General features: G+C 40.0%; 3 protein-coding genes across 13 annotated transcripts in view; 1 reads left to right on the top strand and 2 right to left on the bottom strand.

Annotated features, from left to right (window-relative positions):
• The window catches only part of LOC124179456, a 36,096-nt gene extending 14,755 nt beyond the window's left edge, over positions 1–21,341 (bottom strand). For 2 of the 7 annotated variants that reach the window (XR_006870051.1, XR_006870048.1), the window contains exons 1-2: positions 20,843–21,341; positions 9,040–9,272 (exon numbers count right to left, since the gene is read on the bottom strand). Coding sequence is in view for 2 of the 7 variants with exons in the window: in XM_046563833.1 (XP_046419789.1) it covers positions 8,767–8,973; positions 9,040–9,272; positions 20,843–21,032 (630 nt within the window). In the remaining 5 variants the exon portion in view is untranslated. Of the gene's footprint in view, positions 1–1,821; positions 2,030–8,286; positions 8,974–9,039; positions 9,273–19,092; positions 19,662–19,711; positions 19,748–20,842 lie in introns of those variants that run through there. The other 5 variants (XM_046563834.1, XM_046563833.1, XR_006870050.1 and 2 more) reach the window with 5 other exon arrangements.
• On the top strand, positions 62–25,733 carry LOC124179455 (protein windpipe). Of its 3 annotated transcripts, none has more exons than XR_006870046.1 (3): positions 62–325; positions 12,690–12,736; positions 16,358–16,820. XR_006870046.1 is itself a non-coding variant. In XM_046563831.1 (3 exons), coding segments are annotated over exons 2-3 (2,130 nt in total). In that variant the 5' UTR covers positions 74–325; positions 12,690–12,734; the 3' UTR covers positions 24,410–25,733. The 3 variants fall into 3 exon arrangements, 2 of the variants coding, with proteins under 2 accessions (XP_046419788.1, XP_046419787.1); XM_046563831.1 differs by lacking the exon at positions 16,358–16,820 and adding an exon at positions 22,282–25,733 and having other exon boundaries at positions 74–325; XM_046563832.1 differs by lacking the exons at positions 12,690–12,736; positions 16,358–16,820 and adding an exon at positions 22,282–25,733 and having other exon boundaries at positions 73–325.
• LOC124179454 (insulin-like growth factor-binding protein complex acid labile subunit) overlaps positions 24,920–27,705 on the bottom strand; it is a 29,293-nt gene continuing 26,507 nt past the window's right edge. The window contains exons 6-7 of one of the 3 annotated variants that reach the window (XR_006870045.1): positions 26,483–27,606; positions 24,920–26,409 (exon numbers count right to left, since the gene is read on the bottom strand). Coding sequence is in view for 1 of the 3 variants with exons in the window: in XM_046563830.1 (XP_046419786.1) it covers positions 26,961–27,606 (646 nt within the window). In the remaining 2 variants the exon portion in view is untranslated. Of the gene's footprint in view, positions 27,607–27,705 lie in introns of all 3 variants that reach the window. The other 2 variants (XR_006870044.1, XM_046563830.1) reach the window with 2 other exon arrangements.

A 27,705-nucleotide genomic window follows, 5' to 3' on the forward strand; every position in this document is an offset into this window, starting at 1 on the left:
TAAGGCGTGGTTTTTACATCGTATAGTCCATAGCCGCGAGGACGACAGGCGACTCCGCTATTCGGTGGGTACTCCGGTAGCAGTTAGTGGGGGCTTCGAGCGACTGTCGAGACGAGGCCGCGACTGCTCGTCGTGCCACAGTGCTAGTTCGACCTCGGTCTGTGATAGTATCGTTCCTTCGATTTGATATTGTAACAGAATTTCCTGCGGTGTGACCCGCCCGGTGTTACAGCGAGGAAGTCATCTAGCCAAGGGGTGCCAACCCCCTCTTTTAGTTTTGGATTTTTTTCCCCGTAAATCCTGGGACATTGCGTCCCAACAGAAGGTAAGGATCGCGGTGTGTCATTTACTGTGTGTGCGGTGTACCATTTTTCCCGATTATCGGCAAGGTGTCGCTTCTTCGAATGTGTGTGTGTGTGTGTGTTTGTTTCTTTTTTGTTTTTTTTTTTTGGTTGTGTGGGGTCTTCGGGGTTTTCTCAAGCAGCTCCTTTTTTTTTTTTTTTTGGTTCCAACGCTTGTGAACAAATTTTTACTACCTCACGTCGCGACCGCATGCCATGTACCTTGTACTCGCGAGTGAATCTTATTGTTGACATGAAAATGTATTTTTGAATTGGTCAAGTTTTGTGATGTATATAGAGTACGTCGCGACGCTCGGTGTAAACTAAATTAGTGTAAACTCGACGAAATATACAGAGGCGCACGCGCTGGTGACAAAATTCTTCTTTTTCGTTTCATTTTAAACTCTTTCGCTTATTTTAACTCTGGCTCAAAATAATCTACCTTTATCATCGTTGTCCGTTTATTCCCCCCTGCCCCTCCCCCCCCTCCCCCCCCCCCGACCCTTTTTTTTCGCGCGCTTATTTCGGAAACTCGATAATCGTTCGCTGAAATATTGACGTTATATTGCAGTTCGTTGATCGAATCACCGTTCATGGGAATTGGGGAAGAGGAAGTGAATCAAGGTTTACTGGTTTTTTTTCTATTCATACCACGTTAGTGTTCGAGTAATCAAGACATCTTTCAAACTGTGTTTAAAGTTGGACGCGGTGGAGTTTCTCAGAATTTAACGCTGCAGCGCTTGGCGAAGGGATTTCATAATTTTAAAGACATTCATACCTAGATATAACTTGTTGTGCGATAAGGCGATAAGTGACTGTCATTCGGATACGTAATTCGACAATGCAATTGACGATGAGACTCGAAATTCTCTTCGCACAGTCAAAACGAACGATTTGATCGAAAGACCCGAATCGATCCGGATACGTACTTTCAACGAGACAAGTGTAATAAAAGAAACGTTTCAACGGTGTGAGAAGTAAGAGGCTCTGCCCAATAAGCGATATCGCACATAAAACTTCCAACAGCCATCGATTTCACCGTGTAATTTAATTTCGTAATATCTTGACAATTATTAATCAGCTCTACGGGCAGAGGAAAATTTCACTCGTCCTCGAACATACAGCAGTATGTTCACCGCACCCTCAGGCATGAGAAATTGATATTAAACTGGTCGTTAATCATCATTTCCCTATAAAATTTGCGTTTCAAAAACGTGGAGAAATAGAAAAACCGAATTAACGAAGCGTTCGTTTCTGGGCACCGAGTTTCATCGGATGCCTGCGTTCGTTGTACCGGGATAAGATCAGCCCGCGTACGTGCCTCGTTCGTCGGTGAATGTGGCGTTGAATTAAAAACGGTGAACACACAAGGAACGATAATAAAATTCCACCGCGTTTAGGTACCTAGACTGACACACACTATCACTTTCGGCCCCGGACTTTAAACGGGCAGCCTTAATTATTCCATTCCAAGCCTCACCTGTTGCTTCTCGCTTGTTCGTAATTCCGGCTCTATCCCAGCCGTGAGCTCTTCGCCCGACCCTCCGACACCGGAAGCTGAGTCGTACTGCAGGCTCCGCACGAACTCTAAGAGATACCTAGACAAATAAATCCTCTTCCGATTTTCCACGAAGCCCGTTTTCGTTCACGATATCCACTCGCGAGCCGAAAAGCACAGTCCTTTAAAAATTGAATGCAACCGAAGCTGGTTATTGATCAAGGGTAGTTTGTTAACCGGGAAAAGGATCGGTTAGGTGGTATGAATTTTCGACCTGTCAATTTTCAGATGAATTCACGACGTTGCAACTCGAATGAAAGACAATTAGCTCGTTTTGTACTTGTCTTCCAGCATTATTCAACATAAGTATAATGAGTTTACTTTTCGGTACAAATTTGAAAATAACAAAAAACGTGGAAATACTCGCTGGAATCAAAATTCGAGGGCATTCGATTGAAACGTGTGACGTGAACCGGATACAGTGATACTTCTAACGCGGTGTATAATCACAATGCGGTTTTTATAAATAGAAATGTTATCGGACCGGGTTATGCAGCTGTTACCGAGATCGACTGTATCGTAATGGGGGAGAGCTGCAAGAACAGGGTCTAGGATCACAGAAGCGCAAGGTTCAGCGACGGCTGATTTAATAAAGATTTAATAAAAAGATTCCGATACCGTGTAGGCCGAATGATTTTCTTGGAGAACGCATCGGTGGAAGATTATAGGTTCTTGGATTGGTATTTATATGTTAAAAAAAATTATAGAACGCTGAAACTTTGTAGTTCAAAATTTTGTACTTGATTGGAAAATTTGGAAATTTTTAAGAAATATTAACTAAAAGAGGTCTAGTTTATAATGGCAAATCACGAACAACGTTCAAAAAAATACCGACTCGTAGAGGAGAGTGAGAAAGTTTACCGTCTTTCTGCGATTTTTGTTTAAGGTTTTGTATAATATAACAAAAAAAAAAATTCAACTTATCGCAACGAGCCGGAACGTAGAATATAGATCGGAATATCGATCACTTGTGTGCGAATAAAATCGGTAAAAAATTCTAGAACAACGGAAATCGTCAAAATAACGGTAGGAAATTTTTTGGTTACCGCCGCAAAAGTGTTTATCAATTTTACCGGAAATTACACATTTTTCGATTGCGGTAAAAAATAAAAACCGTTAAGGACTGCTTGTAGCGATTAGTAACCACAACTGTAGTAAGAAATTTCTCTCCATACGTACCGTCTCTGATCTATATATGGGTTAAGGTTCGAGACGAGGCATTAAAGTATCGATGAGAAGACATCTGCTTTCTGTTCGCGGTGTGTATAACTACCGGTTTACGATTTCTCTCGGGTTTGGCGTGATTAGATACCTGCGGCTAAGTATTGGTGCCCGGATTGTGGCTGACTTTGTAGCTCCGGGAGCTGCCGACACATTGCGCAATAAGCCGTTAATCGAAAAACGATAATACGCTGCTTCCAAGGTGTATAGTTATATTTAATCTTTGCGATGTCGGACTTCATTCTTGAAAAGAATGACTCGACCGACTCGTCGAACAGCATTTGCACTTACGAGACAAGTTTTGTTAGTACAAGCACTAATCGAACGATCCAATCAAATGAAAATAATTGCTTTACACAAATCGAGAAAATCTTTGTCCAATTAAGTGAATATTTTTTGGCCTCGAAGAGATTCGATTATTCGAACAGTGCTCGGGAGATATTCGCTCTTTATTTGTGAAAAACGTCGAATCAAACAACCGATTCCTTGGTACGAGAACATTTCTTGGATTTCAATGCGCTTTATTTAAACTGTAAACAAGTTATTACGTAACTGAAAACGAATCAACGATTCGGGATTCGCAAAATGACTCGTCAATTCTGAGCCTCGAAGAACTGGATTTCCTGAGATTCGACTATCTGTTGAATTTTGAATTCTTAATTACAAAAACTTGTACCAATTCATCGGGATTCTTACTACGACAGTTGGTTTTGAATTCGCTGACGCATAAGTTATACAAATTTTTAACATGTGAGAGCATTTTTGAGAATCGTAAGTCTGACGTCGTGTAATCCGAAAGCTGAATCGATTCTTTCTAATCGATCTGCCAATTTTGAGGGATGCCGGATGAGGATTCGCCTCCGGAAATAATATATCCATCATGCTATTTTTAACGTCATGTGTATATAATTATGCTCTACATACTTGATACATAAATTACTTTCAACTGTCTCTTGCGATATTCAATTCAACTGTTTCTACACACCTTTCACTGAGCCCATTCACCTTTCAACGTACCTTTTATCACGCACATTTGATTCCGGTTTTGTCCTGTTACATTGTTTCACGCGTTTTTATTTTTCTCTTTAAAATCACAAGCCCAACCGTTCAGCTTTGTTGGTATTCCAATTCTTTAACCGACCAAAGTTTCGGTGCGCTAGATTTGCGTTCATCACGTGCAACACTAGCTAGCTTTTAACACCAAATTTTACCGACTGTACGGATTTCTGACTAATTATTCTGTTTCGCTTCGTTATTACATCCTGCAGTACTGCATAATCAGTGTTGATTCTCTTCGCTCCTAGCTCATTGTTAGTTAGTTTCTACATTTTAATCCTCGACAGCTGCGAGACAGAACTTCTTACTCAGCGTCAAATTATTCGGAATATTTGCCTCACAGTCTTTCTGTTATCATTTTCCCCACAATGTCTTCATATAATCACATGCAATTATCGAACCGATCGAATCACGATCGAAAGGATAATAATATCGCTGCAACCAGAAATACTCAAAGGCTGATTTACATCAAGATCGTTCTCAGAGGATGAAAATTTCGTCAATCGAGACGTTAGTAATTAGCGCAAACGCTAATATAAATTGAATTACGAGCCGATTATGAAATCAGTGAAAGGGTAAATTGAAGCGGGCTCATAAGCCGTACAAAAATAAGCGAAGGTTCACAATTGCAATTAAATTGAGGAAAGGTCGAACGGTGATAAATTTTACCAACACGCAAGTTATTTTCCATTAGTGGACAAGCTGCGAATCGGAGGAATCGAATCGCGGGTGGAAATTTAAGAGAGATCGCAGTTTTACGAATGTAAAACAAATGTCAAGTATGCCGGGGAGGGAACCACGACTCGTTGCTTTATCTAACTGGAGTATGAATTTACAACGCCGTGTGACAAACATCAAATATCAGAGGCGATAAAGACGGTGTTACCCTCGCTCAACGTTGGCAAATCTTTACCATAGACGGCTGTATATTTTCTCGTACTCGAGGCCTTGACGTAATCGTTAACATCGCGTGTTATGTGTGTAAAGCACGGCCGCGGGCTGCCGGCTTCGTAAACTGGGCCGTTTTTTAATGACCGTTCAAACTTTGAAATCAACTTCGTATGAAGTAACATTGCGGACGGGGACGGATCGGGGACGTATTGCTGCTCTATAGTTTCATAGAGGATATTCCACTTTCGTGTAGTACGTCATTTATCTCCTTCAATGTTTATTCGAATTATCAATACCGTCGGGGTCATCGACGTCTTTTCATTATGTTATATACACGCGGAATATTTCGATTATTCGTACCGAAGGGAGAAAATATTTATTAATAATACGTCTTGCGGGATGTGATTTCGGACGATTGCAGAAATAACTTGCAAAAAAAAAAAAAAAAATTGTACAAATCTGTCGATGGTAGATGTAACAAAAAAAAAACAAAATACAAACCTACATTTTTGTCATTCGCAACCATCTCTATCAGATCGTTAAGTTTTTTCAAACATCCCAAGTGTACGACAACAATTAGTTGCGTGAATTGTTGAGTTTTTTATGATCATCGTTTTGATAGGAATAATATTTGAGCGGTCTTCAAAATATTCAATGCTACACTCTTAGGTTAAAAAAAAATTAATTACAGACGCCTCAAGCGTAATACGATGAAACGGGTGGCAAGATTGTGGTTAATTTGGTCTAAAAATAAACGGTATCGCGAAGAAGAGATAAAAGTGAAATAGACGTGGGGAGATTTTAGATTTCAAATGCTTCTGTCCGCTAGATTTTCCTCTTCGCAGAATGCAATTTCTGCGGATTATTGTATGTTTACGAGTTTGTCTCACACTGTGTATCAGTTCAACGTCGACTGACACGGATTATAGGTGTACGTTTATAATGCAAATGCATGACGCGTACAAGGCTGGGAATTACACCTATCGGGAAACCTGTAGAGTCGGACAGCTGACAAGCAATAGGGTCGTTTAAGAAGGTGTCAGAGACACTCTTGTAATACTTGCTGATCGATAATTCACGGCACGAGAAGCTCAAGTTCGATCGAGTTCGTTTTTTTGCCTGAAAAGTGTGAAGACGAAATTGAATGATTCCCTTTTCAATTTCTCTTACAGGCGATTCATAAACTGAATATTCATTTAAAGCAAACGAATGACTCGTGAAATTATTTGTAAATGAAGCTTGAATAGATATTTTATATTTTGCCTCCGCGCGACGCAATTTCGTTCGTTTAAAATAATAATCGTACAGCTGAGAAACGAGATTGAATATCGCGATAGATTAGCGTTGCCGAATATGTATAGCTTATCTACTCTGCTTAAGTCAACGGATTCGCGGATTTTTTTTTACCGAATGACTTTCAAATTTTGTCGGTTGCGTGAAATTTCATCCATCGCGATGCTATTGTGACGAACAGAGGACACAGATATCTGAAATCGCAACGATCCTGTATATTTTACCATTCGAAAAATTGTTTCTTCGCGAAATAAGAGATCTTTTTTTCAGGGTCAAAATACATCCCAACCTCTGAGATAAAGATCGGTTCGGCTTTTGTTCAGCGGGAAATATTGTCGTGCATGCCGTATATCTTTCATCTCGAACGTCGCAACTTACAGTAGGAATCGATTATACATACATTTTGTAAAAGCCGCAGAAAACGATCTAGTACAATAGCGAATTAAATTTCGATCCATTCATGTATTGAGGAATTAGTCAAGGAGTGACGCAATTATGTACAATTGTACTTATATACGTATAGCCTTCGAAAAAAAATTATATTTCCATTTTTTTCTTCAGTGTAATTAAAAACATTGATCGTCGGTATGACGGAATGTAAACGATCGAGTTTAATCGTTAAATTAAACGCAATTTTTTCTGCTCCTTTCCCGTTTTTTAACAATCTGATAAACTGTAATCACTCTTCGAGTTTTTTTGCCCGCCTGGTAAAAACCCGAAACATAAAATATCCGACCGTTGAAAATGCAAATAAAACTTATCTCGTTGATCCACGTCTCATTACCGGTATCCAAAGTAATAATTGATGTATATAATAAATTGATACGTGTTCATCGGTGCATCAGTTCCGTAATAGCTTATCGGTGGCCTCATCTTTTATCTGTAACGATCAATTTATAATCTCCAACTGTTTTCATTTTTTACTTTTTCTACTTACTTTTTTTTTCGATTATACAGGTCACTCGTATTACAGTCTTATTGACTTGAAAAAAGTGTAGCAAACCGAACGAACGGATTCAACGTTCCAGAAAATTCAATATCTACCAAACTTTCCTGTAATTTCAGTAATATTCAAAAAGTTGCAACGATACCCATCCGACAATAATTTTCCAGCAACTATAACAAATGAAATTCCTCTCATTGTGTGTACGCAGAACATGTCGTGAGTTTTACTGCCCGGTATAAGGTAAGTTTTTCATTACATGCGACATGCGGACTGTTATATTATACGTTACTTAGGTTCGGTGCACGCAAAGACAAGCATATACGATCTTCCATTAGCATTGCTGATGCCTCCAGGCTCTGGGCAGATGCCCTCTGACCTGACGCATCATATTTTCTTTTTTATACCCATTATACGCATAATGTATATGTATAATGAGTTTCGCTGCAGTTTCGAGAAATTTATTGCAACCGAGTTGCTTCTTTTTTGGTGAAAAGATGGTGGAAACCAATACGCCAAAAAAAAAAAAAAGTAAAAAAAATATGGGCTTAGTTTCGTCGCGTCGAAGTTTTTATAAATCAGTGAAATAAATGCAGGCTTATGAAGGATATCTTACAAACCGATTCTTTCTATTTCGTGGTTATCGATATAAATTACGAATTTTTGTTAATACTACGATTGGTTTCAATTGTTGCAAATTATCGGTCTTCCCCTAGTACTATGTATGTTTTTCTATAAAACGATCAAAAAGTTAAAGTTTTGCAGATCATTTTTTCCAGCCGAGCTGAGCGAACCTTACAAATCCTGGACTTGTGAGAAAAGCTTCGTTTGTCACAGCTGCTAGAAGATTCTAATCAGCCGAGTATCGTTTCAATAAATTTTTAAATATCGTTGGAACGCCAAGAAAATATGGTAATTAATGAAAACAGTTAAGGACTGTACAGTAATTGAAGTCAGAAATTTTTTTGTCAGTCAAGCTCTATGACCTCATCTGTAATTATGTAGGAGTCGATAATGGTAAAACGAAAAGAAATTCAACGTATGCAAAGTACATTGTAAGAAACGTTGCGACTGCCTGCAAGTTTCGTGTCTCGGTACTTTATTTTATCTGTATTGTAACCTTTGAGAATTAATTTATGCTCATTAATCTGAGACACGTTTTCATACAGCGGGCTGCTTCTTTAGAACTTATATTGCGCGTCAACTCGCGGGTCGCGATAAAATCTTCGTGGTTGATGAATAAAAAACGCCCCTGAAAACAACGGTGACATTAATAATATATAAACGTCAACAGGTCGTCGCCTTGGCATTAATTAAATCAAAGCCTGATAATACCTACCGATCAAAGTTTACCTTTCGAATTATATGCTCGCGAGTAAATGCAAATTTCACGTACGCCATCAGCCGTTCAGACACTATACCTGTGATTACCGTTTATTACACAGCTCTGGGCGATGTGCATATCACATGTTTTGGTTTGAAAACAAAACGACTTTTGGGGGACATGATGTGATTCGTTCATGGCACGAATTTGATTTCAGGATAAATAAAATGAAAGTCAGATTTGGGGATTGTACAAGATTTAGTTTCTTTTTTATACGGATTTTTTTGTTCTCGCAGTCATAGCGCGTATTTAAACATCTGAAGTAATTTCTCGCCCCAAATTCAAGCTGTTAATTTGAAAATTGGCACAATTTTATCAAAATCTGGTATTCAAATATATCTTTCACACTCACCAGACCTTTCAATCCCCTCACGTTTCGTTTCAGTTCTTCCAACACCTGCTTTTCCCGTTTACGAACATTGCACCGAGCCTCCAAGAGTCCTGTTATATAATTTATAAGCTCTGCCTGCTGTTGACCGAGAAAATGAATCACAGGCCGCCCACTGCTCGACACTTTCACTCTCCGATGTTGCGTTCCTTGAAGTTTACAATCGACTTCATGCGAATCCAAAGGTAAAGGATTCGCTGTAATGAGAAAACGATAATAATTATGCGAAATCCTTCTTTCGGAGAAACATAAGATCGGCAACTTTTACTACGCAACTATTCGTTTTACTTCGAGTCGCTTTTTAACCGCACCTTCGGCATTACCGTTTCACTTTTTTCGCACTGTCCCATTTGCGAGATGACGAGGTTTACTTATTATTACTATTACTCAAAATTCGGCGAAAAGAGTAAACGACGTCCAGAGGCTCTGTTATTTCCCACATTCCAACAGTTCGTCAATGTTTTACGTGAAAATAGGATAGACGCCGGATTACAAAGTTTATTCTTCAAGTCAGCGTGAAATGTAAGACAAATATAACAGCCAGTTTGTTCCCAGGTATGAATAAATTTCGCGTATATGTGGGATTGACAAACATGAAGGCCTTCTGCAGTGCCTAATGGATCCGACCTTGGCCGCGGGTCCAAGGAACAATGATTTTCTGCCATTTGCACGGAGATTTCAAGTTACGATAAGCGTGCAGGAAAGTAATCGCCAAAGTTTTTACACAGATATAAATTTTCGGTTGCGGTTACAACAGTGTCCCTAATTATTTTCCCTTTTTACCGCAGCTGAAAAATACAGTTCTTGTATATAAAGTAAAGACGAGCTTTTCAGCTATAATCCGAAAATCTAGTAGGATCCGTTACTGCATTCTTTTCTCGATTAATTTCATCTCGATCTTGCGACTCTTTTCGCCTTCATTATTTGTTTTCCCGTCTATTCTGGCCTTTTTGCCTCGTCCATGCAATTGTGTAATTAACCATGTTGTATTGGATCAGGTGTAAATTTTTGCCGACCGTTCACTCTCGACCATTCAACGCTGCTTCGTTCTCGCCTTTTTTGACTCCAAAAATGTTGGCCCCTCGTTTTTATTCCTATTCGCGTCATCGAAGCCTTCTATGTGCGGTTTTTAACAATTCGTTTCTTATTCTCTTCTCTGTATCTTCTCTCTTACAACTGGCAATCCCCTTTTTCGTGTACGCTACGAGAACTTATTCGTTGTTTGATGTAACTGACATTTTTTTCATTCAATGGAATTTGATATCGATTCAAATTCTGCAGGGATCATCATGTGCAAAAAGAAAGCTCCGGTTTACTCGATCATGAACATTATTGAACCGCATATCGTCCTCGATATTGTTACAGTGAAAAATTTCACTTGTGATTGTCTTTTGGATTTCATCGGTTTGATCATGCGTGCAGTGATTTATTGTTAGTTCTGAATTCAAGACTGAAAAGAAACAGTCAAGTAAAATATTCCAAAATTTCAATTGATAAGCCCAAATTATTAACATTTTCAGAGGTGTTGGATTATTGCACAGTATTTTCAGCGCCAAGAGCTCATCGTTTGACCAGTTTTAATGAATATTGAGTGTTTTCAAACATGAATAATTTCTTTAACATAAATTGCCTGTAAAAGTTTTTCTACGTATCAATAACGGTTCCTGTAATTCGACACTAATCATTCGTTCATAATCATTCATACCAAATTGCATCAGGTTTTCTTCTTTTTTTTTTTTGTTTGAATAAACGAGAATATGATGAAAAAATTGGGATTACCCGATTTTTAGATAATTAATTTCTAGCCATGATGAGATGTAACGGTTCATTAAAATTTCGCGCTTAAACGATCTTAAGTTGTCGATGGTTAAATATTCTTAGTTGAAATTTGTATAAAACTAAATATATCAGCGTCAAAAAAAAAAAAAAAAGTTTTGATAAAATTTCCCATTGTCGACTCTTTTTAGTAATTTTTAGCAATTAAGCAGTCCATCAATTTTGAAATAAGTTGATTAAGAAATTTGACAAGCTTCATTAAACCAAAATACATGCGTGTAAATTATTGCAACAAAATTATACCCACGCCGTGTAATTTCAACTCGGTTTTATTATCTGTCAAGCTTATTGTTAATGCCAGGCGGTCTCTTGCAGGAAATTCTTGTGCATACTCGTACAGTGTAAGATTAACCGCATTTAAACACTCAAATATGATTGAGCATTAAAACCGGTTTGAAATTCCCTACTGAAAACTACCTGCAAACTAATGCTCAATCAATAATTTGTTAATTTTACTTCTTACTAGTAATCAATTCGTATACACTATTCTACAATCTCAGTCTATGCTTTTTGTTCAGCAAGGTGATGGAAATGATTTTGGGTAACTTCGAATAAGAAGAGTTGCGGCTTAAAGAATGTGACAAAAGGTTTTACTATTAAACCTTCAAAAATTATTAGATGAGAAGACTTGAAATATTTTATCAACAAACAGTCGGTTTCTATACGTACAATACAACATTTACATTTGCGCGTTATAACTATACCATAAGGTAAAAAGATTTTACAAATATTTTTCAGACAAATTACAGGGATTTGATCCGCGAGAAAAATGGTTCGAAAAGCCATTATAATTGAATCGATTCTGAAAACTCGAGTTCTTCAGAATTTTTCAGTTCTTTCCTCATTTTTTAACTTTCAATTCAGTAGCCCTGCATTCATTCTCATCCGCGAAAAATTTCGATAGTTTAACAACGTCCGATGGAAGCTGCAGTTTCGCGTCGAGCAAAAAGCGAGATATCCGGAAGGCGATAGGCAGCTTCGGTGGTCCAGAGATGATCTTACACGCCGAGTCGTTCCGTCGTCTAAGACACATGGCGAATTGGACCACGCGGCCAACCGTGTACCGTTAAGCAAACCGGCAAAAACTCATTCCGACCAAATCGAGCCGCACGCGTCTCTCCGCAGTCTCTCCGCAGTCTCACCGCAGTCACTTCGCCTCCTCCTCTAACCGCATCCGAAGAGTTTAACGTTCTCTTTTACCGTCGACGTTGCGTGATATCCGTCCGGATGACGTGTTCGATAATAATTTTAACAATTTTTCGAACCATTTCCGAGCTCACTTACGTATGTAATCCAGACGAAGTAGAAGAAAGAAAAAATTTACGACGCAGCGACGATTTTCACTTAAAAAATCATTAAATATATCTGGCATTGAATGAAAGCATTTTTTACTGTTTAAAATAAATTTTTGCGTTTACCGCGAATAAATGGTTCTCATCGGCTTTCCATCCCTTGGATTAATACGAGGAATTTTTCAGGTCATAAGTTTAACTTTGATAACTAAATAAGTCAACTTTGAGGTACGAAATTATCGATGATGAGGAGTTGAGAATTTCGGGGCACAATTATCGTTAAGTAGCTTGAAAAAATTATCGAAGAAAGAAAGTTCGTACAGTTCGAACTTCCTCGATTCTTTATTTCTCGCATGATTAATTCCAAATTTTTTTCCCTCCGCACGGTTCGCCGAAATATTTCTGAACGGACGTAATAATCATTCCTCTAGGCATAGTAATTCCAACACTCGCTACATCACCGTGTCACGGTTTTATATGTTGCAGATGCTCCGGTCGCTGTGCTGCTAAGGAAACGTCTGAGTAAATGCAATGTGAGTATTAAATTTATCCTGGGGGCAAATATTTGTACTCGAATCTGTGCAAGTGTGCGATTCAGGAATGATAATGCCAGTTTTGATAGTTACGTAGCGATTGCATGCCAGAGAATTTCATGTTGCAAATGTTAACGAAACGATGGTGCGCACATGTACGTTTATACCAAGACAGATAAACGGCTTTTTCTTCAAACCCGTACACATATATAAGTTGCCGAGAATTTTGACCCCGAATATCGAATATTTGGAGTAAATGCTTGGCTTCTCATCGTCAGCCAAATTCTATCCAAGAAGGTCATCTGTGCACAAAATTCCCCGCGTATTTGAAAGTAATTTTTTGAAAAAATCCAAATATTACACGAAAACTACAATTGCAAAACTGATTGTGAGCGATTACGTGATTCTCAACTGTTAATTGTCAATAAATGTAACATATTTAATCGGATTTTTCTGAGCTTCAAAATTAATTTTCAATCATCGATTGTTCAACAAAAAAAGTAAATTTCTTCAGATATTATGTAATACCATTCATGAATTCTTTTTTTTTTTTTTCCTTTTTCAACGTAAGGTTTTCTAAATGATAATCTTTGCGATTTCCGTTTAAAACTTTTCTTTCAAGTCTTCCGAGACTTTCCAAAAATAATAACAAATATAATTGGATGCACATTCTCAATTAAGCCTCAGCGGCAAATTAACTTAATGACTTTTAAATGAATATTTAATCGGTGAATGTTTTTCACAATACGACAAAAATTTGCGCTCAATGTTTCGATCAAATTTTACGAGTACAAACAACTGATTTTTCATTTTGCGAAAACACTCGGTAATTTAGAAAATACAATGCCTAGAAAAAATTGATAATGAAAAAACGCTTCGAATAATTTTGCACTTCGTCAAGGCAAGTTGATAAATTGTTTTTCTTTCGCAGTGTTGGGTACCGACTGTACTTTTCCGGATCTCGTCTTCATTAGAATCGTCCATAATTATTCCATCCGCAGATTATTTCGATTGAAAAAATACAGATTATAATTGAGAAAAATTAACCTTGCCTCTTTCATCATCCACGAATGTTTCTATGCGTTACGCAACATGCGCGTCCATGGAATGATTTCGAGCTTATCCCTGCAGGTTATAGGTATCATTATCTGCCAGTGACCCGACGCGACGTTGAGTTGTTCTTATTAGTCCTGCTTACACAGAGCTTAACTGTGTCGTCAGACCGCAACCGAACGGGCACTCTGGCTTTTCACGTGCCATAGAACCAGGATATTTGAAACCGCTTCGCATCTGCCTATATTCACGTCGGTACTTGAGTAAATTGATCAGAAGTGACGAATATTATTAGCGCCTTGTGGACTTCGCTAATTATTTCGTACATTTGACGCCGGTTAATACGTGAAATTTATAACCTTTCTGCATGCTGTCTGACCAGCTGAGAAAGCAAACGATTTGAGATTTTATCACACGCGTTATACTCCTTACTTTTACTAATTGACAAAATTTCAGGTCGTAGAAACTTTGATAACGAATGATAAATTGCTTTCTTCGTAGAATTCTAGTTCATTGAAGTTTTTTTTTTATCGAATGAAAAAGTAATTTGTTTTCTAGTAGAGAGTTTCCCGCGCATGTCACATCACTGCGCAATTTTTTTTTTCTTTCTTTCTTCCAAGATTCGTCGATCATCCATTTCAACTTTTCTCACAAATTTTATCTTTGTTCATGCTGTTAACTTTATTATCATGTTATTACGATAATCATCATTGTTTGTACCAGCAATAATAATACTGGTAATAATAATCGCGTTCAAAGCTAGGCAATTGAACTTAATCTGGCATGTAAGAATAATTCTTGCATGCGATCGAGCAGTTGGACCACATTACGATCTGGCAGTTGTCGACTGGGTCGGTTCAATAATTTTCGTCTTTAATTGCGTCCAAATTTAGACATCAAATACTAAATACGCTCGACTCTTTCGCCTACCGCACGAATGATAAAGTTAATAATGCAGATTTGGTGCCATTAGGGTGCGAGTAAAGGGTATATATGAAAATTTGCTACGAGCTGTCAACGAATTTCATCTCGGATGTTCCAATTTACGCAGCGAAATTTTTTTGAACCAGAGATCCTTTTTTCGTACGGTAATTTCTCGGCACGTTTATAATTTTGTTTTATAAATTCATGTTTATAATTTATCACCGAGTACATCTCATCTGTTTTTATCTCTTTCTCGGATTTTTTTTTTGTCTTCTCTCTCAGGTCGATTTTAATGACTAAAAACGAGCACACTAAAATTAACGAAGTCATAAAAGGGGGACTAAAAATCTGCTGACGTAATGGCGAGGTGAATTCTTTACCGTAGAAACAAAAACGAAACGTGAAAATCAACGAAAAGCCACAATGCCGAAACACATTAACCGCATTGATCATATATAATTTGAGAACAATTAGGTACTATCATTAAACGGAGTTTCAAGCATTCTCGAAAGTAATCGAATATCCAAAAATAAACAAAATTAAATACTTTTACAATTAGCTTATTTAAATGGTATACAAATTTGTCGTGGTAAGAACGAACGAGTCACTTACACTGCGGAATATCCATGTTTAAAAATATTGTCAGAAAAATTCCATCCATCAGGTATGTAAAACCAGATCGATGAAAACAACTTTTTGCGCGATAAGATGAAACAAAACTTACACGCGTATTACTTGCAGCGCGCAGTGGGCTGAATCGCCGAAAAAGTCGGCATTAGGCGAAATTTCAAAGTTGGCGGTCAGAGTTGGTTTTCAAATATATTAGATGGAGGGGGTCCTTAGCTCGTTTTCGTAAGGGCGGAGTGCTGACTCGGGTATTTGGACTGCAATAGTTGTTCAAAGTGCCCCGTTGCGACGGTAACCATTGTGACCTAACGCTGGTCAAAAGAAACGCTGTATCGAAGGTGTCGGTAAATTTTTATTGGAAGTGTTGCTTGTTATGTGCGACAAGGAGGGTGTTTCTGGAGGTATGTAGAATATATTTATGCATTAGCTACCTGTTTTTGCGATAATTGCATGTCCGAAACGTAGAGACGAAAAATCTTTTGCAACTTGCATCGATGTTTGAACTTCTTGATCGAAAATTAGGGAAAAAGTTGTGATCCCAAGAGATCCTGCGTAGTTTCAAGTTTTAGTACATGCAGGATAGTGTTGAGTTTGGTAATTTTCCAACAAATGTTTCATATTCCTTGATATTCGAGATCACGGCCATTTTTCTCGTTACCGTGCACGGTCCGCACGGCCATAGTAAGCATTGTCATGCATCTGCTCGTTCCATATACTCGGTGTTTTCAAATCGAATAGTACTCAAGAATATACGGGGTGTTCTTTTCATTACTCTAAAATGTAGTATCGCTGCAAAACATTGAGTGAAAAAACAGTTGTAAAAACCATTCATTATGTTCTTGGTAATTATTTACTTTGAGGGCTTTTCTCAATTTTCGAGGTTTTTCTTTTTTTTTTCAAAACGTTTTTTTGGGTGCCAATAGCGATAATCAGGTGGGGGAGCCTGAAAAAATTGAAGCCTGAATTTTTCCCTGAAATTTTTTCCTCATTTTTGATCACAACAAATATTCTCGACAGGATCCGAAGAAGTGACTAACAAAGAAGAAAATTTTCGATATTTGAAAAGAAAACTTTCAGGCGGACTTAAGATGTTATATACAGTTAGAATTTTCAAAAAATCGATTTTTTGTTTATTTTATTTTCTTAACGTACATATATATTTAAGAATACACACAGAAAATTTCATATCGTTCCGGCGAATATTTTCGAAGTTACACGCTGTTCCTTTTATGCACCTGCCTATTGTAAATGTTTCCTTCTAACATATTTAGATGCGTAAAGCAACAGTGTGTTATTGTTTTTTTTATATCTGAAAGGTAAATTTTTATTTTTCTCTCCCCAAACTTTAAACGCGTTTTTCTCAAAATGTTGTTTACAAAGTCGGTGACCAACATTACTCGAAAACGGCTAAACCGATTATTCTCAAATTTTAACACGAGCTTCTTAAATATATTTTTTAGTAATTAATCGAAGATTTCTTCTCACCGATAAATACCGACTAATACTAAGTCTTAAAATACAGTTAAAAGATACCATAATATGTGTACAAATTTTTAGATCAATAAATTTAAAAGTTATCTCAGAAAAAATTCTGGAAAATTCGCTTTTTTTCGGCCTTCTAACTGTATATAACCCCTTAAATACTCAAATTGTCATCTTGGAAGAACACTTCGCCCAAGACGAAAAAGCTTCTCACCTGAAGCTACGGCCATGTTTCTCTGTTCTGATCATTCTGTGGACGTGGTGGATGATGACGATGAATGCGAATAGTTTAGATGTATTTTAGTATATATTGACGATGACTTGTACCGTTTGAAATACAAAAAAATGTTTCGAATGCATGTCTCATATTTCATCAAGCCACGCATTGTACTCTTTTTTTTTGTTACTATTCATGACAAACAAACAAGTAAAACCTGGATATACTAAGTGCAACTTTGAGAAACCATTTTGACTCAGGAATCTACAATTTTTACATGAAATTCGTTTTCAAAAACCTGGAAAACACAAGTACAAGACGTTTTTAAAAAATTCCAGTAAAATGAGTATCGTTATTCTGTAACATATTAAATATTTTTCGAATCATGCGAAAACCCTGCACAACTAATTATTTATCGGATTACACGTGCCAATGCGAAATTTTCTACCCATTGTAATGTTATATCTATTCATATTTAGTTGACTATATTTTTTCAATTAAATAATAATCAGTTCAATTTATTGTTGAACCAGCAAGAAATCATAGCAGTTATATCTAAAAGAAAGTAAAGTAAGAATTCCATAATCGAAATACGTTGTAACACGTGCAAGATTTTCCGGCTAGAACTGAAAAACTAATTCTCATTTTTTACCCAGAAATAAATTTTTCTTTCACGGTAAGAAATGAACGTATTTAATGACTGTACAGCACCCAAAGCTATAAATTTCATCTCAACGGTCAAAATTCTCACAAAAAAATGAGCACTGTTTAATTGGTCATGCCTTTCGGTTGTTCTGCATCTAAAACGTATGAATGGAAGCAGCACGCTAAAAACAGTTTAGGTTAACTTCCCCGTTACAATTATCTAATGACTCCAATTACCGCCCTGATATTGTACAGCTCGCTGATGATAGCCTCGGCCTTTCAACCTCTTTCGCTTATCTTATCAATGTAGACATATATGCGATGCTTCTAAGCCCGTGATACCAGATTAAATTCGTTAGTTTTGCCCCCCCCCTCTCCCCCCATAACAGGTTTTTTCGGCGTCTCGAAGGGTTTTTACTTTCGCTTTTTTATCTCTCCTCTTCCTTTCGGATTGCGCATCTTCTCTTTTCACACCGACACGAGTGTAACAATTATTATTGTTACTTTGTCATCTTTGCTTCGTCATCTAAGAAAATTAATTTCACTGTTGTAAGAATTATCTCGCTAGTGATACTCATACGTAGATATATATATATATACATATATATAATATATATACACACTGCGCATACACACAGCCATGGCGTGATACGCCCAAGGCTATACATACATGGCTGATAACGATACGTATGTACATATTCTTGGGTCTGCTTTACGGTGGATGCGTTTTTAACGATTTTTGTCCTAGTTTCTTTACCTCGTTGTTTCTATAAGATTCATTCTACACTCCCATTAAACGCATGGTCTCCCTCTCTCCCTTTCACTTCCTGATCTTAACGGCACGCACATTTGTATAATTCAACGAGAAATGTTTAATACAGAACGAAATAAGAACGTAGTTGAACGGGTGAGACAGAATGGCAGAAGTAAAAAGAAAATACGAAAAGGTGAAAAGTTGATTCCTCGAAGTCATGGCAAGGTCAGAAAGGTTTTCTTATGAGTTTAACCGGCTTATCCTATGGCGAAAAATAAACCGAACCATAAGGCACAAACGAGCGAAGTTACACACATGAAAATATACAGCAATATATGCGCCTGAACCCATGCACATAATTTAACTGACCGTGTTTTTGTAGAAAGCGGTTCATGCGAGTCGTCTTACTGGTTATCCAGAATATTACTCAGGCGGAGAAATGTAGTTGCATAAAAAATATCGCAATATTTCTATGCCGCGGAAAGGCGAGTGGAAATTTTCATATATTTCAATGGACTCCAGCCACAAATCTCAGTATAATCTAATCATTCGAAAAAATGACTTTGTACTGGCGCATTCTCGATTATCTGAGAGTGTGAAAAACAGGTTTGTCCGAGAGTTACTAGGAAGTCGGAGGCATTGGCTTGCATTTACCAAAAACCGCGGGCCTGGATTCGAAGTAATTGATGCGTGACACGGCAGGATCGCGCGATTCGCTCGAGCCAATGATTCGCCTCGAACACGGTTTGACTTCGGATCTGTCCTCTCGCTATTGCCGGTCACCGATCCATCCAGCCTCGTTGCCTTTACTTGGATAAAGTGTGCGACAGCCAACTGACATCGCGGCTAAACCGATGCGATATTTGAGCAATGCCAAGGTGCGCCTCGAGGCTCTGAGTCCAAAGGAAATCAGAGACAGAGAGAGAGAGAGAGAGACAAATTTCCGCCACTGCCTTATTACACGTAACAAAATTCCCCGATCACGTTTAGGGCGGGAACACTGTCTTTCGATAAACCGGTTTGTTTTCCGCATTGCTTAGATACGCGGTTTTCGGCTTCGGCTGCTTAAACTCCCGAGTCACGAAATATGATACATAGGTACCTCTACCTGTTCCAAAGACCTCGCGGATCCTACGTGTGTTCGAATTGGCAGACAAGTTTCGATCGTCATCGTCAAGGTCTCGAGAACCAGACGTGTCCAGGCGTACGACACCCGTTAACTTCTTAACGTACCTACCAAATATATAAACTCGCGGATACACGTCGTACTTACATCTCGTGCTAGCGCGATTCTGATTTACATATCTGCGGCGCGACGAGTGTGAAACTGAGTTCGATCGCCGTGAGTCATGCCGTTATCGGAAATCGAATTTCCGCTCTCGGATGCGAAAGGCCCGTCTTTCGTGGCGTAACTCGGGTCAAACAACGTCTTCGATTGAATGACTCAACCCGAGTGTCGGGGTAATACCCACTTCAGCGTGGAAATATACCGGCTTAGTGACGATTGCTAATTCGTTAATCTAATAATTTCATGGATATCTACAAGAAAGTTTACACGTATGCACGTATTTCATGGATTTCTATACGCTTAGTTTGACTTCTGACGTAGTGGAATTATCGCCGAGTCATTTCAGTTACTGAATGAGCATCTATCGAATTAAAATTTGCATGATTCGGGATCAAGCTGATGAATTGAATTCGGAAAAATGTTAATCTTGGCAAGTTGTTCGATTCCTTCGAATCTGACATCTATCTTAAGAATCTCAAACTGGTCCATCACTTCCTGTTTACTGGGATATAAAGTGTACAGTGATAATTATCGTTGGCAAAGCGTGGTTTTGACCTTTGTGGCGAATGTATTATGGAGATTACTCGTGACACTGAATTCGCCTTCTACAAGGAGTATCAACTGTCCGAGGTCTTATCTGCATCCAAAGGTTCATTCGCATGGTATAATATTCGTTTTCCGGGATTCACGAGAAATAGATAAAACAGTGAATTGGTAACCTTGGTTGTGATTACATGTTCGAATGGTTCCACTGATCCCAAATGCACGATATCGGTAATTATTTCAAATCGGAACGTAGAAGTCACTATAGCGTCATTAAAAACGCATTCTGATGGAATGAAATCAAAGTATAAAAACTAAATTTGCGTGCACGAATTGGTCGGACGATTTTACACAACTGGAATTTTTGTCACGGGATCTATGGATCTGAAACTGGTCGTCGGATCCCAGGGTTACAGTAAATTATACTACCGTATTGGCATAACCACATCGAGAGATAGTCAGCAGCTTCGATTGTAAACGAAATCCCCCTCTTTTCAAAAACCATTCATGAGTGTTTGATCGGCATGAAAAGATAAGGCGTAGTAGCGGGTCTGTGACCATTGACAAGCGTACCTTTATAGATAGAAGCCCGGCGATTGTTGCTGACTTGGTAGCATTCCTTTCGTAGGGATTCTGGGACTGTTGAACGAAGAAAAGGCAGCGACGACACGGACCAGCGACAGACGATACTCCGGAGATTCCACGAGCTTTGTATCGCTCGTCGCACCCGGTGCGTGATCGTTGGAGCGAGCGATGACGACATGCAACACGTAGCGGAGAGCCTGCGATAAATAGTATGCAAAATAGCCGAAGTAGTGTGCTGGAACTGACTTGCCTTGATTGTAGACTTCACGGTTCAACGTTTCGACGGCTCTTTCGAGCCTTTCTCGGATGTTCGTAGTTGCATCACATTTTTTCCATTCTCATCAGAGTCGAATAAAAATGATCGGCACGATCAGTTCTCAGTAGGGCATTATAACGTGGACCTTGAAGACGAGAATCAACCTCAAGGCAATTATTCACTGATTATGAGACAATCAAATCGCCTGACACCCAACGGCAAGATGTAGCAGGATATCTCGGTTTTATCGGATCTGTGGTTCCGTAATTACTTAATTATCAGCATTCGTAAATCCTCACCGCAGTTACCTCAGTCAGTTGATTGAGAAACTTGACCGATCGGAGTGATAAGCTGCGCGAAGTCACGATTGGCTTATCGTTGGATGATTGAAGTTTAGAAAAGCAAATGATTTAATTTTTTCGTACACTGTGGTGGCTTGATATACTTTGAAATAAATTTACTGTACACGTCTTTCATCTGTTTTGGTTCAGCTGTCTTTAATCTTCGCTCATATAAGCGTATCTTCAGGCTACCAGAGTGATTATCGTGAATGAAATTGAATTTAATTACTTCGTTGATTTCCGAAAAGAGTTTCAGAGAATTATCGATAGACTGTTATCAATATGTTGTCTAGCTTTGTTATTCCGTTGAAATAAAAAGCAAGTTTTTCTTGAATGTAGTACCTATGAAGGACAATCAACTCTGGAAATCACGTGAATTGTGGAAAATCATTTCTTTGTTGTTGAGGCAGCGTTTTACTCATCTTTTCCTCGTTTAGTCCGTAACGAGTTTCTTTATCAGAACGGACTTGGTACTTATCATGACGTCAACCCGCTGATGAGATGTACAACAAGATATTTGTGTAAGTTTTGTTGGACTCTTGAGTGTGCGATTCGATGGGTAATAAGAGTATAAATTTCAAAATAGATCAATCATTCGCGATGTTGTGGTCACCGTTTTCAATGGGATCTTAATCATTGAAATTAGACCAAAAAAGGTCATTTTACACGGTTTTCGCCAGTTTAACCAGCTTAAGACTCATCAACCAAATAGGTTGAACCGAACCAAATAATTTAGCACTATCTTCCATACTTATGGATGTTGCATTCTTGTTTTTTTTTTTATGTTATCACGGCACGTTATAATTCGTTCTTCTTTATTCATGTCGCAGGTTGACGAAATTGAATATGTGGGTGGCTCTGTTGCTGACAGCACAACTGGGCTTCGGTTTGCTGGGTAATGCAGGTGCGACATGTGACCCAAAAAATGGAAACACGTTAGTGTGCGAAAAGCTTGACAACGTCAAGTATATCGATGTGAACAACCTGACTACGCTGAAGGCTCCTGTCAAGGGGAAGACTTTGACGCCCATACCCTTCAAGAGACTGCCGTCATCCCTGAAGAGCCTGGACTTATCGGACGGAGATATCGAGTCCATCGAAGCCGACACCTTCCTAAGGATGGCGAGCTTGCGGGATCTCAAAATGTCCGACAATTCGATCGCCGAACTGAAAGAGTCCGCGTTGAACGGGCTGACAAAGCTAAAGAACCTCGACCTGAGGAGGAATAAAATCTATCAACTGCCGCCAGCTTTGACGAAACTCGAGTCGTTGAAGAACTTGGAAGTCTCAGGTAATCCCATCGTCTGTAACTGCGCGACTCTTCGAGTGCGGGATGAGCTCTTGGCCAACGGAGTGAAGATCTCAAAGCGGGTCTTTTGCGTAACTCCTTCTCACCTGAAGGGAGAATCAATCCTCGAACTCGACACAGAAGTGATTTGCATGTTTGAAGAACAGGACGAAGAGATGCAGGCTGACCAAGCAGCCGGGTCTGGGGACGGTGATGACGAGCTATCGGAAGAGTACGAAGACCAGACGGAACTGCCTCCGATCGAAGATGTACCATCTAGTGCCACTCCAACGTCCGAAACCGATGAGCCGAAGGAGGTCGTGGATGACTTGATCGTAATTACGAACGCACGTAGCGATTTCAGCGGCGTGGAAATTCCGCTGGAGAACGCGACTCAGGTGAGCGCTGGCTCCAAGTCATCGAACACATCGGAGTCCACCGTCGATAGCGATCACTTCAACGATCTCGACGACTTCGACGACGACGACGACGACTTTGACTTTGACGTTGCTAACGAAGAAGAATTGGACGAACTGATCGTCGAAGGCTCTGGGCTGACGGAATCTGAGGGATCCGGCACCGACGACAGCTTGATCCCCGAGGATAAACGCATCTTAGTCGACACCGAGGACTTTGCAGAGACTTCAAGTACGTCGACCGAAAAGCCGACCACGGAGCCCACCTGGACCAGCGTATTCTGGAACATAGTGACTGGAGATGATGACGATGATTCAAATCCGGAAAAGAACACGGATGACAGTGTTACCGACGAGCAATTCATCGCCGTAATCACTGAGAGTTCTCCAGACACAAAGTCGCCCGTCACCACTACGACTCAGAGCACGATAATGGCCAAAGGAGGAATTCCGGACATCCTCGGTAACACGGACGAAGTGGAGGTTTCCACGAAGAAGGTCGAGGTCCAGGAAGCAGTAGCGACGTCCACCGCCAATTCCACTTCCGGTCTCGGAACCAAGTCCGAAAAGATCCAAGAGACGGTCGAAGGCGAAGACACGCCGACCGGGAACGACTCGGCGTCGACCGTTCAGACGAAGAAGAGCATGGGATCCTACGTTGTGCTGGCAGCCCTGCTCGGAGTGCTGGCCGCGCTGGTCGGCTTCGCGGCGTACAAGAGCAGCTTTTGCAAGAAGAAGCCAAGCAGTGATCCGGAGCGAGGTACCGAGCTCAAGGACATGCAGAAGTCGCTTCTCGAGGGCAAAAATGGCAACCAACCGAAGATCGCCTCGAACGGTACCGCGGAGAGTGCTCCACTGGTCGGGTCGGGTCAGGGTCGAGGCGCCGAACCTTCGGAGGTAAAGCGGTGGCCAGAGTCCAACACGCCGACGGTCGACGAAGGCGTCAAGTACGCCCCGTCACCGGTCGACTCGGACCCGGTAAAGCCGCCCAGGAAGTCGATGCCGCCTCAGGACGATACGAATGGCCTTCAGGAGGTCAAGACCCACAAACCGCTGTCCACTTTCGCCCCGAGGACGCTGACGCCGCCGAACAGCCCGTCGAGTCCCGTAGACAACGGGAAGCAGAGCCCTCCGCTCAGCCCAAACACCCAGAGAGTGAAGATCACTCTTCAGGAGAATCCGGACAGCGTTCCCAAGACGCCGATCCTGATAACGCGGACGAAACCCGGTGTTAACCTAGTCAAAACGCCGTAGGCTATAATTGACCTTCAATATTCAATGTATGAATTCTTGTCTATCGAGAACCTTCGAAAGCCAACCAGTCTTCTTCTTGCTTCTTCTTTTATCATTCTTAAACACGATTATTTATAGACCGTTGTTACCACGCGTCGTGTTCCTACAGATCGAGTTTTCGGCCGCCCGTGATCCGCTACTTTCCACGTTACGTCCTCGAGCCTGAAACTTGCGAGAATACCGTATGAAACAAGGTGAACGATTCATGGATATATCAAGTTGTATAGTCCTAGCTTCTACTTGTATCCCGTTTTAATATTTATAACTATCGCCAGTTGACATATGCATTGCAGTTTTCTTTGCATTTCCTTGCCTATGTTTCGTAGATGTTTGATCCTCCCTAACGAATAAACGGCACGAAAGAATATTTTCGACGTGTAATTGTGAATGGAAACTTGAATGGGGAATGCCGTGAGGATAATATGGAAAAATTCGTGGCGCAAATAGAAGAATAAGATTTTGATGTGAAAATGGAAAACATACCTGTTAAGACAAATGGACTGTAATGTCAATGCCCGCTTGCAGTGAAAAGCATTTGTAGCCTCTTAGAACAAGCGTAAATATTGGTCGAGGTCCAGGATTCGACTGAGCGCGTGAATTATGAGAACGATGTTCGATTTACCACGTATGTATAGTTAGGGATCGATTGAAGCGCCGTCTATCGTCGACCAGTGATTTCTCAATTGAAGAATATACGTCGTGATAGACTACTGTTAATTAATATACCTAGAATCTAGATCACTAGATTATATATTACATTATACTGTACAATATGTAAACGATTTAACGTAATTAGTCGTACCTATACAATATAAGCGAATATTTGGTGAGTTGTCATAAATATATTGTTCAGGGTCATAAGTTTATAACAACGTACCTGGTGAAACGTTTATGGACATTGCAGGTTTGTTATTTATTTCGTAACTAAAATATTGAAACGCGGCTCACTTAGCATTTAAATATCTAGTTGCCTTACCACGTGTTAAGATTCAAAAACAAATATATAATGTAACATAATTAAAATACATCATCACGCGTATTAACTAGCTCATTGGTACATACGTACAATGTTTTAATATATTTTTAAATATTATAATAAAGTATAAATATAAAAATATGTAGTATACGCATAAATACGTAGATATCGTTATACCCGTAATTCGTATAACCCGTCTTCTGAGCCAAATCATTGTAAATGTTTATTCCGTACAAGTACACCGTTCTTATATGCATCCGGCGAGATGTGCTACTATTCGACATAATAAATATTATATAAATATATAAATATATTTTACTCGTTACTTACTTTCCTCTACCATAGGTATATAAATCCACATCCGTCGTGACTGGCAGCTATTACATTGACAAACCGTCAAACAATGAATCCCTACACCAGCCAAATAGCTCAGCTAAACGTACGGATAGCTAGGAAAGACATGAGAAAATTTGTGTATCGAAAATCGTGCCGGAATCGGGTATGGAGGGCCAGAATTATGTCACTTTGAAGTGGCAATAGTGAATCCAACGTTCACGTTTTTCTAGTAAAATATTCCATGCTGCAAAACAGCTGCAACTCACTCAGCCGGACTGGAAACAGAACAAGCACATATGTGTATAACATACAATTTGCATTGTCATTTTAGTGTCATGGCCATGTATCTTCCTTAGTTTTTTTTAACCCGCCTCTTCTACGCTATACCATCATTCCGACTTTTTATTTGTTTTACGTTACTCACCTTATTTCACTTATCACTGAACTTTGAACACTTGAACAACAGGCTGATATAGACCTGTTCATTTCACTCAATTCAGACTCCACTTACCGCTGAAGTCGATAACGTCTGGTTCATTATCCTGATTTACTAGTCCATAATATTTAAGGGGAATGTATTTTCGAGTTTACTTGGCATTGAGAAACATGACGTACGATTGACTTCGCGAGTGCAGTTCAACTCCCGAGACTGGTTTAAAAAAAAAGAAAATTCATTTTCATCACGCGTTATTCAGTCTTTAATAAATAAAAATAATCTTAACCAATATAATGAAGTATAATCATATTTTATCCTCGTGTTACGATGACCATAATTTGCTGTCAGTAGGCACAGTAAACGGGTACCAAACTAAAATCACTCCATTTTAGTGAGTGCAGGATCAGTACATCGTCACACCAGACTTTCATTACCCTTTAACTCCACATCGCCTGAATATCATCAGTGCACTTCCACATCAGCGCATCCTGAAATTTTTCACAGCGCAACAACAGTCGAAAGGATCACTGCAACCCGATTCGTTACTCGAGGACGTTAGTCCGGGCTCTGAAAGACCTGATTGCGTCAACGACACGCGACGAAAAGCACACGAGACCGCAGATGATGAAAGCGACCGCTTTTTTTAGCCCGCAAGCCCGATGGTCTCCAGCGTTATCAAAGAGTCTCGAATACCGAGGTTCTCTGTAATACCGAGTTGCCGACGGAGCTTTCAACTCCAAGAGTAACCGTTTCCATCGGTCGTTCTAGAAGTCGCTCTCCTGATCAGTCGGCCTGTAACCACTCCTCGGTTCTTTGGTCAGGGTCTGGATGACGATTCCGTTCGTCGTTATCTTTGCCGGCAGGATTCCGGCGTGGACGTCCGAGTCCTCGTCGTCGGACGAATGTCCGTTCCTCGCGTTGCTCCGTCGCTTCTTGTGTCGGACGGCGGGGGTCAGAGGTCGTGGCCGTGTCCTGGATCCGGCGTCATCGTCCGAGTTGCTCCTCGGACGAGGGCGCCGCTGCTGCAAGCTCCTCGAGGACGCAAGCTCGTTGGTGGAATCGAGTGGGGACTGGGCCGAGTCCCCGAGGTCATTGGTGGACCGATTCCTCTCGAGGCTGATCCGCCGCCGTCTGATTTCACGCCGCTCTTCCCTCCTTGCCAAGTTCTCGTCACTGATAGCTCTCTTCCTTGGTCTCCTCGACCTACGCTTTTTGGACCTCAGGTTATCCACCGAGCCGAGTATGTGCGTTGGCACGCTTTCCATCGATATAGAGTCCAAGGCGTCCATCGAGTGTGCCAGTCGTGGCATGTGAACGGCTTCCTCGTAGCTCGGTGGACAGATCAGTTCCAGAGGGTTGATTCTCGGCTCCGACGACTGCTCGATAAGCTGGTCTTCCTCGTGACGGTTTCTGGGGAAATTTCGTGCAGGGAAGAATTTAACCGAATACTTAGGTATTAGGCCGAGTGCCCAACAATCGGAAAAGAATAGAAACGGAACGATTAGCAGC

The sequence above is a fragment of the Neodiprion fabricii genome, chromosome 4 (assembly GCF_021155785.1).
Source record: "Neodiprion fabricii isolate iyNeoFabr1 chromosome 4, iyNeoFabr1.1, whole genome shotgun sequence".
NCBI lineage: Eukaryota > Metazoa > Arthropoda > Insecta > Hymenoptera > Diprionidae > Neodiprion > Neodiprion fabricii.